This window comes from Neolamprologus brichardi, chromosome 15, assembly GCF_056152115.1.
Source record: "Neolamprologus brichardi isolate AB-2024 chromosome 15, ASM5615211v1, whole genome shotgun sequence".
NCBI classification, from domain to species: Eukaryota; Metazoa; Chordata; class Actinopteri; order Cichliformes; family Cichlidae; genus Neolamprologus; species Neolamprologus brichardi.
This window is the reverse complement of record NC_142118.1, coordinates 38,449,673-38,462,078: the sequence shown is the minus strand read 5'-3', so window position 1 is coordinate 38,462,078 and position 12,406 is coordinate 38,449,673. Positions and strand designations below refer to the sequence as shown.

General features: G+C 41.2%; 1 protein-coding gene across 6 annotated transcripts in view; it reads left to right on the top strand.

The window, feature by feature from the left end:
• The window catches only part of ptprfa (protein tyrosine phosphatase receptor type Fa), a 385,498-nt gene that overhangs the window by 235,501 nt on the left and 137,591 nt on the right, over positions 1-12,406 (top strand). For all 6 annotated transcript variants that reach the window (XM_087852896.1, XM_087852895.1, XM_087852893.1 and 3 more), the window contains one exon: positions 9,867-10,136. In XM_087852896.1, the coding sequence (XP_087709022.1) occupies positions 9,867-10,136 (270 nt within the window). The remainder of the gene's footprint in view (positions 1-9,866; positions 10,137-12,406) is intronic.

Genomic DNA, 12,406 nt, shown 5'->3' with positions numbered 1-12,406 from the left:
ATTATTATTATCATTATTATTATTATCATTATTATTATTATTATCATTATTATTATTATCATTATTATTATTATCATTATCATTATTATTATTATCATTATTATTATTATCATTATTATTATTATTATCATTATTATTATTATCATTATCATTATTATTGTTATCATTATTATTGTTATCATTATTATTATCATTATTATTATCATTATTATTATTATTATCATTATCATTATTATTATTATCATTATTATTATTATCATTATCATTATTATTATTATCATTATTATTATCATTATTATTATTATCATTATCATTATTATCATTATCATTATTATTAATGTTAGATCTTCGACTGTGGACAAGAAGCTCGTGGATCACGAATATGAACTTCACATTTAAACAGACCAGCTCCACAGTTGCAAATGATTTTCTACGACCAAAAACTTTGGAAAATGAAGCTTATCTTATCTGAGTAACCCAACAGTCTATCTTAAATCAGGCTCATGGATATTATAGCTGAGAACATCTGACAGCAAATCAGTTGTTAGCCTGGTTACTCTTTGACAGCCTAACTGTGATGCAAGGTTTTTGCCCTTTTTATAAAGCTGTTTTCAGGACAGCGACACGGTGATGACACATGTATGCCAATCTCACACGCCTCACAACTTTCCTGGTTAAAGTGGAGCAGAGTGTTTAAATAGCATATCTGGTTTCAGAGTTTGTGCTCACTTCACAAAATGTTGCATCAGTCTCATGAGGTCCTCTCCAGCATGCTGATCATGTTTTTGTTGTCGTGGCTAATTCAAAGGCATGGCTCATCCCAGCTCTCATCTGCTGCCTGACCATCATTACGCTGAGCGGCAGGCTCTGAGCTCACACTGCTTTCACCATTCTCTCCTCTCGTCTGCTACAGAAAGAAAGAAAAGATAGCCTCAGACATGTTTACAGCTTTTTCCAAGACTCTTACTGCTGGATCATTAAAAGCAGAATGTGGAGGAGCTCAGACGTTGAAGTGAACTACTAGAGGAGAGAATTGCAGCTCTAGCCCCAGTGTTTGTGTCTGATATGTGAATTTACAGCCTTGTAGTGCCGCTTGTTTCCCTCGTCTTTATATCTGAGGTCAGTGAGCGGTGCCGATCGATGCTGCACTTAGTTTTAAATCTCCATAACATTATTTAGCTAATTTGACCAACTGTGTTATTCTTGATCGTTCAAAGAGGGAAGTTCAATTTAATCCTGACAGATTACTTTCCAAGGTGAAATGACACATTTAAAATTAAAGAAGCAATAAAAGTAAATAGATGAGAAGACTGGAACAATTAAGTGTTTATATGATTCTGAAAAAGGTTTTTTTTGCAGTGAGTTCTCATTTAAAAAGAGAAATGCAATCCAGTCAAACGCGGTTATCATCAAGATGTATTAAATGTGAGTTCTATAAAAAAGCAAACTGTGCGAGAACAACAACAGTAAATGTGCAGAATCTGTGATGCAACAAGTCCATGAAATCCTTTGGATGCATCAGCAACATCTGGTTGCAGGGAAATGGTGGTGAGGGGTTTTGGGACAGCTGTTATTAGGCTGCAGAGAGAGGGCTGCACCAAAAACTCTGATTGCTTTGGTTGCTAGCAGGGAAGTCTGAAAAAGCTTCTCTATTTTCAGTTTGAGCTGCAGTTTTCATGGAAGCTAACGCCAAGTACGGCTTCCTGCTAGCGACCAGAACAACCAGAAGGAGGTTTTTGGTACCATAGACCACCTGTGACTAGTTTCACACAAGCAAGTGCAACAACAACAACAACAACAACACATTTTCCTTTGCGGTTGGCTGTTTGCAGACGGTCACCAGCGCGACTCGAGGTCGGTGATATTGAGGCCTTAGCAATGACCTTTGACCAGTGTTGGGTTTTTGGAGCCAGAGGTTATCATAAATGAGACTGGAGTGCTAAGCTATGAGCTAGCGCTAGCAACTTTCATAGGCTGTATATGGACAACGCAGCTACAGCTGCTAATAAGTAACAGACTAATAAAATATTTGAACTTTACTCACCAAAATAGAAACAAAGTCGTGGAAAATTTGTCATCTAATGTCCTAAACAAAAAATAAATATTTCACTAATACTGCAAACACTATAAGGAGGAGGTGAGCCCAGCAGACACTGATCAGCTGTCAGCCAACACGAACATTGTGCAGTAATCAAAGTCTGTTTGCAGATAAAAAGGCCTCACATAAATCTGTGGAGCTGTTACGTTTCAAACATTTCTGGATTTCTATGTATCCAAATATGTGAAACCCAAATATGGACCCTCTCCTCACACTAACGGTGTTTGTTGTTTTGTGACATCAGTTAGTAGATTACAGGGATTACAGCAACCTGTTATTATAGTTATTATGTCTTTTTGATGTTTTATTGTTGCAGTACGTCATTGTACCAGCATCTTTATTTTCTAGTGAGCTGATAAAGCAAACACTTCTACAAAAATAAGTTTAATATTTTACACAAAACTGAAAAACAGCCAGAATCTGTAGAATAAAGCATTTTGTGTTATAACCTGCAGCTCACTTGAAGGAAAGTTTGGCTTATTAATGTAAAATTAAGGAAAAAATGACGCAGTGAACATGAAACTTAAAGCTGAGCTCCTGTTGGTCCAGTTAAAGAGATGCCAGTTAGTATAAAAGTCCTTTCTCCCATTCATTTCTTCATGAGCGAGCATGCTGCCTCTATGCTGCTGCATGCACACCCTCACAGTGCACACAGATGGTCGCTTCCCCATCCATCGCAGCTTCTCCATCTCAGCTTCTTCTACAGCTGTAGCTTTTTCTTTACTCGGGCTTGGCTTCAGAAGTTTGCCTCAATTATCCCTCCTCCCTCCTCCTTCCCTTTCCCTTCTTTCTCTCGTCTCTTTTCTCTGGCATGCCAGTAAAAAACGAGTCTGTCTGCATTTTAACTCTTGCTGGTCTTAACATGTATCTCTTACTATTCAAAGTTATCTTGGGTTTGATTTCAGTCTCACTCAGTACTCACATCTACATCAGGCCATCATCCAGATTAATGTTGCAGTAACACATCATGTTGATAACTGTCATGGTAGTGTGACCATCCTCCATGTCCATGGGTGACTTTTTAATTGACTAACATAAGAATATGATGATTTCCACAGTTCTGGCCAGCATGCACCCGTCTCACAGTTTTGCTAAGTATTCAACGCAAACACGTCAGTTTTAAATGTCTTGAATCAAACATTCATATGACAAACGAATTAGTTTGATAAAGAACCGTGCAGGCGTAAAATGTACTGTATGGTTTCTGTTAGCCCTCACACAGTCGCATCGAGGAGGCCTGACATTGGTCCCATTATTAATCAGCCTCAGTGATATGAGTAACAAGCAGTGCAGGAGAACATGGTATGACCCACTAATATGATAGAAGTAACGCGTTGCATTACAAAACTCTGGCTATTAATAATGAACCTGTTACCCTGCAGTGCTGGGAAGCATCCAACTTTGATTTATAAAGGCCTAAAATCATGGCAGTGAAGCCGCTCTCCCTCAGCGCTGTAGGTCGACCTGCTCAGTCGTTAACTTTAACAAATTTACTATTAGCATTAGCATTAGCATTAGCTCAGGCTGCTGAGTTACTGCTGTGAGTTATCACTGATGTTCAGCAATAACGACTTAATTTTGCTTGCAAATGTTAAAAGTATATCAGCAGAATTTAGCGCACTGTCCTGATTGGCTGTAACGTAGTTTATGGCAACTGATAGACACTAAATATGTATAATAATATATAATAATAATAAATTAAGAATCGATACTAAAACTACCATTAATAATATTAACGATAATAATATAGTAAAAAAAAACAACAAATGGGTCCCTAAAACCATGACGTTGTAATTGGTAAGTGATAAGTTACCCTATTAAAATAAAGTAATCTGAGTACTCTAAAACACTAGCATTTACTTGTTACAGCCAATCCTGCCTCGCTGACAGGACTGAAGGCCGCTGTGGGAGAATCAGCTCAGGATGTTTTCCACACACGTGTAGCATCATGTGGTGTTTCACACACAGCTCACTGCAGAGTTTCTGAGCTGAGACCAGTCAGACTGATGTCACATGTCAGGAAAACATTCACATATGAAAAAGGTTCCTCCACGTTGTGCTGCAGGACGATGCTTTTAGAAGCCCCAACAAAGTCGACTAGATACGAAACATAGATTTTAATGTGAGTGTTACATCACTAAGTTGGGGGTTATTCTTATACCTGACCTTTATTTAAGACCTTATTTAAGGTCGGGGGCTCGACTCCACTGGACAGCTACCCTGAGGTACCCCTGAGCAAGGTACCGTCCCTACACACTGCTCCCCGGGCGCTGCATTGGTGGCTGCCCACTGCTTCACTGGGTGATGGGTTAAATGCAGAGGAGTAATTTCCCTACGGGGACTAACACATACACATTTACACATGATGAACAAAAACTAAACAAAACATAAAAACTTGCATTCACAGTAACAGTTTTGTGGATGTTGCATGAAAAACCAGCTGAATAACTCTTGAAGCATATAGTCCAGCTTATTTTAGCCTCGGCTTCTGATCATAAGCAAAAAAAAGAGATTCTGATACAAGTCTTGGAAACGAGTTTTAGGTTCACTCTTGGCTTGTGGAGCTCAGAATTATTGAAGAAGCTGATCTTAGAAGTGCTGCTCCTCCACACTGGCAGGTCACATGACGTGGGTCAGGTGTATCTGATTACCTGCTGGACTCCTCACTATCGAGTTATCCCGGCACGTACAGCTAGAAGAAAGCCGGGAGGATTCATGCATCCTGCCTGGGCTGGATGCATGAATGGGCTGGAGGAAAACCACAGGAGGAGCTAAAGAAATACAAACAGCAGCAGAAAGTTCTGGGAAATGGCTCGAACAAAACAAAATAAAAAATATACATTTTCCCATCTCTGCTCAAAATAACCTCACATACAGAAGCTTCCAGTGCAGCTTCTGTTTGTCCCTGCACGCTGGTGACTCTTCCTCTACAACGTTTACAAATCTAGTGAGTAGACGTGTGAATTGTGTTCCCCAAACTTTCTTCTTTATTACCAACAAAGATCCTTCACAGGAAGTGGTTTTTGTTTTTTGGACGTTTTGCTTTTATTTCACGGTTCAGCCGTGGAAAACAGGAAAGAGGGGGAGAGAGCTCGGACTCACGCCTGGTCGCTGAATTTCAGCCGTGAGGCTCAACCAGTGAGCTGACCACCTCTTCACAAAAGCTGTGAGTTAGTTTGAGGCAGAAGTTAATGTGTGATTTCAACAAGTTTGAGATGATAAAATCAGAAAGTGCAGGTGGGAAGAAACAGATTTCCAGGGATCTAAAAATAGCAGCCACCCTGCAAACCATCTGGAAGTGTTCAAAACACCACGATTGAGTTAAATCAGGTAAGGTCTTTGAATATTTATGGACTGGTTCCCAAAACCTATCAGGCTGCTATGCTAAAAGATTTATATAGACATTTCTGTCTCGTATATCTCTAAAGAATTTCCCAAATCTGCCATAAATAAAGTGAAACTTATATGTTATAAACATGGCAGGAGATTAAATGCAATATTTGACAGTGAGTTTCTCTGCTAGTTTGTTTGTTTGTTTGTTTCCTGTGAAACTAGTAATATAACAAAAATAATAATGCATTGGTTGACTCTATGACTTGTGTAGGACTTTACAAAACCAAGAAACTAAACAAAGAAATAAAAAACTTCATGTCAGCTGCAGGTTTATATGTCAAAACATAAAATAACTGCAGTATTTCGATCTTTACTCACAAATTGCACGAGTGAGTTAATCTCAGCACCGTGTTGTACGATATTAAGCGTTGGGTGGGTTCACTGAAGTAATATGGACTGAACACCTGTGAACGGATAAAAAGATAACAACTTCAATTCAATTCAATTTTATTTATATAGCGCCAAATCACAACAAAAGTCGCCTCAAGGCGCTTCATAGATACAGAGAAAAACCCAACAATCATATGACCCCCTATGAGCAGCACTTTGGCGACAGTGGGAAGGAAAAACTCCCTTTTAACAGGAAGAAACCTCCAGCAGAACCAGGCTCAGGGAGGGGCGGGGCCATCTGCTGTGATTGGTTGGGGTGAGAGAAGGAAGACAGGATAAAGACATGCTGTGGAAGAGAGACAGAGATTAATAACAGATATGATTCAATGCAGAGAGGTCTGTTAACACATAGTGAGTGAAGAAGATAACAACAAATATAATAACCTCCTACGATGCCGGCTGTGTTCTTACAGTTTCTAACTTTCTACACCACATTCATGTCATGTAAAACTGAGATGTTTGCAGCAGTCAGTCGGGTCAAACACCCTGAGTACACAATAACAACAGCGTGCTGGTGCATGCTGGCCAGCTCAAGCTAACATGCGCTGAGCTCTGCCTGCCCCCACTTTGTCTTGGTAAGAGTGGAAACAGGTAATGACAGTGATATGGTGTCTGTCACTGTGATCGCTGATGTGCTGCTGGCTGCAGTGTTTGGATTTTACTGCCACACACACACACACACACACACACACACACACACACACACACACACACACACACAGATCACAGTTGGCAATCAAATTTCACAGGTTTCGTATTTCTGTCACTCAGTTGTGAGTAAAATTAAAAGTTTATCTGATGTTGATTTGAAATCGTGATAAACAAAGTTGGCAGGAAACACTTCCCACATGGAAACGCCACTGTGTGTGTGTGAGTGTGTGTGTGTGTGTGTGTGTGTGTGGGTGTGTGTGTGTGTGTGTGTGTGTGTGTGTGTGTGTGTGTGTGTGTGTGTGTGTGTGTGTGTGTGTGTTGGAAGGTCAGTTGGGAAATCAAGGCCTGACTTTTCCTGTGCACTTATTGAAAATTTACTGCCTCCATTACGAGACTGTCACATGTGCTGTAAAAGCCTGGCAGCAGATGCAGGTTCCTTCACTATTTTAGGGTAAATTCACTCTGAAACGTTCGTCCCTGCAGATTAAACACAAGTGCAAAAAATACGTCATAACATTGACATTAAAACGTCAGCTCAGCACGTTGTGTCCGTCTTTGTAAAGCTTTGTAAAGCTGGTCTGAAGTAACTTTGAGTTACTGTCAGTGATCAATAGCGTTTCCAGCCCTAAAAGTATTTTTACTCTCATTTGACCTTTTTGTACCTTGAATCAAATCCTCGGCGTGTTCGTCCTCCAAAATAAAATACGTGATTAGCAGCAGTAAAAAAATCTCCCGAGAGAACTGACCTCACTGACCTCGCAGCCCCTGAATCCTCCGCCTACTCTTCCTCCTCCTTTTGCTTGCCCTGTCTCCTCTCTTCTTCCTCCTCCACATTAGTTTTCTCCTTAATGCCAGCCATCTGCATTTCTGAGCCTGCAGCTTACCATGTCAGCAAACAATGCCGTTCTTGTACGAGCAGCACCCAGGATGCTGCATTATCTCTTGAACCACAGTAACATTTAGCCCACGCGTGCTCTCCAGCACTCTGGATGCTGTCAGTCATTGATCAGCAGCACTATGTGCAAACTAAGAAAACTCTGAGTTTCTAACTTCACTGCTTCTCCTGTTACATCAGATTTTCTTACAGTGAGGGATGTTTAACCCTGCGCTTCCTCTTCTGTAGTTAAACCACAATGAAACCCCAGAAAAGCCTCTGATCCACACTGTAAGCTTCTCACACCAACACGCTGCTCGGGGCTTAAATTACACTTTGTGAGTCAGATTTTCGTGACTGTGTACTCGACTAAGTCAAGAGCAAGGACTTCATTTATGCAACAGAGCTGTCTTCGTTTGATTGGATGTGCACACGGGACTGTTGCACTAATTCAGACATTGTGTAATGAGGAAGCAGATCCAAACACTTTGGGGAGATTTCCAGGGATGAGAGCTAACACTGGAGGAGAATCTTTATCCCACGCTCCCTCCAGCACACTTTGTGCCTTAGCATCGATGGAAACTCTCCCGCCTTGCCATGCATTAGACTCCAGGTGCAATTTAATCCCTGCAGCCCAGCAGGAAACCCCAGATTTTCCAGAGAAATCCAGTTACATGCTTTAGCTGCTCATTTTACCCAGTTTCTAGGTGAGCGTGGCACCCTACGGCGGTGAGTCCCAATATTTCTTCATCTGGCCCGTAGCACGCTGAAACATCCTTCCTTTAACAACACCTCAGTTTAAATGTGTATATTTGTTTTAAACTGGATCAACCATCCAAAACTATCAGCGTACGCATTAAACCAGTTCGTCTACTGGTTTTAGCAGCTGCACCACTTAACCACAGTCACAGATTTCAACCATTATATTTAGCAGGGTTGAAGCTCTCATGTCTGACACGTCAGCCCTGTGTGACCCTCCTCCTCCCACTCACACAGCAAATAAAGGAAACTGAATGTCTTGAACATTAAACCCACTTAGAGCCGTGTTCGCAGCTTCCACTGCTCGAGATTATTCAGAAGCTGCTACTCAGTATAATCGATAGACGGATCTCCAAAGCACACGTTTCTGCACACGACACAGCTGTAATGATTCAGTCAGATATTTCTGGCAAATGAAAACCTCTCCAAGTGTGAGCCATCACACGCAGTCCAGTTTTAGGTTCACAGCCCACAGACCTCCATCAGCGTGGCGTTAGCGTTGGTATCGACTCATCTGATACTGGTACAAAACCTTAATGTTTTATTGTATTTGAAATTATAGCGTCATAATGATTACAGGACATCAGATTACTTGTTCTTATCTTAATAATGCAGAGTTCATCATATAGAAATAAAAACCTGAAGTTATTTGAACTCCTTGCTGAGCTGCAGCACTAAAGGACTCCCTGAGACGTCTGTCTCGCCCTGGCAGCACCTGTCCTCCTCCTCTCCAGTTCACCTCCACATACGCTCGTCATATTCTGTGATATGATTTACTCTGAGGTGCCACAGCACCTCACTTTCTTGCCACATGTATCGCAAACCACGTCTCAGCTGTTTGTGGAGGTAAAACACGTCCACACATGACTCCAATCACGCTCAGCCATTGTTGTGAGTGCGCACGCCAGAGGCTGCCACATTTATACAGCCGTGTTTCACACATGACTGTGGAAGGCGGAAGAAGAAGTAGTTCCTTCCAGTTTCGAATCGAATGTTTACGATCCAAATGTTATAGTTTCTTTCCACTGTGTTCCTGTTAATGATAAACTACACATTTACCCCAAATGACTAAAATATCGATATTTTAATGTGAGAATCGATTCTAGAACATAAACGACTGAATCGATATTTTAACATTGATCATATTTACCATGAATCACTGCTAATCACTGGTGTTTAAATGAAACGGTCGTCATCGGCACAGAAGGTTAAATAAAAAAAGTTTTGCCAAAATAATTCGTTTAACATCTCGTCAGTATGTGACATATCAGTAACCATGGCAACTAGACCTTACAATATACATTAATTAATGATTTACATCGTTTTATTTAAAACGTTTCACTTATGTGCCCATTATATTCAGCAATTTATTAATTTAATAATTTAGTCTCAGCCATATAATAATTTCCAGTTTTTTATTCAGAATCGAGCATTTTAATAATGTATCAATTATTTTAATATAACATGTTGATAATATGATTGATCATCTCTGGTTGGAGGGAGATTCCTGAGCAGAAATTGGCTTTAACATTTTAAAAGCATGAAACACAAACGGTAAAGCTGCAGCAGCCTCATTAACCCGACCAGCTCACACTCTGGTGCACAGGAAAAGCCAACCCAGTCAAACACTGAATCAGTCCAGTGGTCCCACCGCCCCCCCTCCTTTGTCCCCCCTCACTCTGCTCCTCTGTACTCCCACAGTTCGCCGTGTGCCGCCCCGTTTCTCCATCCCCCCCACCAATCACGAGGTGATGCCCGGAGGCAGCGTCAACCTGACCTGCGTTGCAGTCGGCGCTCCCATGCCGTACGTCAAGTGGATAAGTGGTGAAGTGGAGCTGACCCGGGAGGACGAGATGCCCATTGGCCGCAATGTTCTGGAGCTCACCAACATCCGCCAGTCTGCCAATTACACCTGTGTGGCCATATCCTCGCTGGGCATGATCGAGACTACGGCTCAGATCACAGTCAAGGGTAAGAAGCACTCACCTTTGCGGGGGTGGGATGGCGTGTGATGTGATCCCGGTGAACAGTGGAGAAAGATTATTGGTCCAATTGTGACTCTCAGATTTAGTGCTGAAGTTTTCTTCAGTCAAAATGTTCTGCCTGTCGTAATCGCACTGGCTTCATGAAGCTCCTGGTCATCATCCAACAGCCTCTTAGATGTTTTTGCAGCGCATACTTCAGGCCCTATTTAACTTGCTGATGTGATCACACATGAAGGAGGTGCACAAATGTCATCAGTCATCATTAAACCTGGAAGACGTGCACCAGATTTCAGATCTTGTCGAATGTGGTGCCTTTAAAGGACCAAAAAAGTCAGTGATTAAGCATTAAGCATCGTCTTTCTGCTGCAGGCTGGAGTGGAGCATGTTTTAAACCAAACACCAGTGTTGGGAAGGTTACTTTTAAAATGTATTCCATTACAGATTACAGATTACATGCCCCAAAATGTATTCTGTAACGTATTCCGTTACGTTACTCAATGAGAGTAACGTATTCTGAATACTTTGGATTACTTAATATATTATCATGCTGTTTACAACTACATGAATGTACTATTGCTGTGATTTATTACTGTTACTGAAGGTCCGCGGCTCCGAACCGTAGTAAAGGGACCTCTGGCTAATACGGTGGGTTCTGTGTCGACTCGTAGCTGAAAACTAGCTTTACTTTGTTGTCTGGGTCAACTTTGCTAGCAGAGACAGAGAGAGGCGTTGAAAGGCTGCTCCAACAGAACTTATTGTTTCAGAGGAAAACACGAACACGGTGTACAGTCGAGTCTTAATAGCTTACTTACAGCTGGGCTCGTCAGGCTCTCTTCTTGGCTGCAGTGGTTATTATTATATTTACATGCTTCCAGCTCCCGTTTCTGCTCGATGACAGCTCGTACTTTTCCTTTTTCTCCCTCCCTCGCTCACAGACACATAACGGGTATGGCAGTCCATTCTCCCTGCAGCACGGACTACACTGCCCATGATGCTACATTCTTTAGAGCTATACCTGTAGCATTCTGCCTGTTAGCTTAGCACAACAACAACAAAAAGGCGCTCTCTCACCCAGGAAACACGCAGAGAGAGAGCGTCACCCTGTAACCATGGCAACCATAACGCTGCCGCCTGGAACAACAGAACGTAGCTGTCAAACAAAACCCAAACAGTCCTGACCCGCCACAATATGAAACAGGGAAGTACCGCCGTGTAATCCATTTATTTCAACAAAGTAACTGTATTCTAAATACCACCTTTTTAAACGGTAACTGTAACGGAATACAGTTACTCATATTTTGTATTTTAAATACGTAACGGCGGTACATGTATTCTCCCCAACACTGCCAAACACTGATCTTTTTCTTAGTATAACAAAGTTTACCTTCCTAAACCTAACCAGCAACATAAAGGAGAAATAGGGGGGAAGAAAACATGATGCATGTTCACCGGGCTAACAACCAACTCCAAATGTAGATGCTGTCACTATTTAAGAGAGAATTGTTCGCAGCACATCGCTGTGCCTCGGTGATGCACATCTGTGCAGCAACAAATCAGCCAAATGCAGATCAATGGACAATACTGAACCTGTGATAAGGAGGGCTTTGCCCAGCCCCACTGAGACAGCAGCAGTGAGGTCAAATAAAGTATGCATGAAGCTTCCTTACACTCTCTGACAGATCAAATAATATCAATATTTGAACATGTTTGGACAGCTTGGACAGACGCTGCAGTAAAAACCTGCATGTCATTTAGTGTTCATTAACAAAGCAAATCCCCAATCCTGTGTGTAAGAGCCTCAGCAAAAAGCAGAATATATTAACATAAAGTCAAGTGCCATTTTTCAATTACAGTGTCCATATAGTCAACGTGGTAATGTAATAAAAATAAAGATACATTTAAGCTTGTTTGAGCAACAAAATCCTTCTTAAGTCAGGATTTGTGTTGCTTTAGATTCTGATGTATTGTGTTATTGATGCTGTCTGACTGACAGGAGCAAGCAGAGCAGCAGTGTGAGTGCACTAACACAGAGAAAGCTTTCATATATATCCTGGTATCTTTGTTATATTGAGAAAATATGACCTCGGTTGGAGCTCTGCAGCTGTAATCTTTAGTTATCGCAGGTCAAATCAGATCATTTTAGTTTTTGTAGAACCAGTTCTAGTTTATGGGACGTTTTCTACAGTTTATAATAAACTTTATGTTATGATGTCATATTTTGTTACAGCAGGCTCATTGTTTTCTTCACTGCTCAAG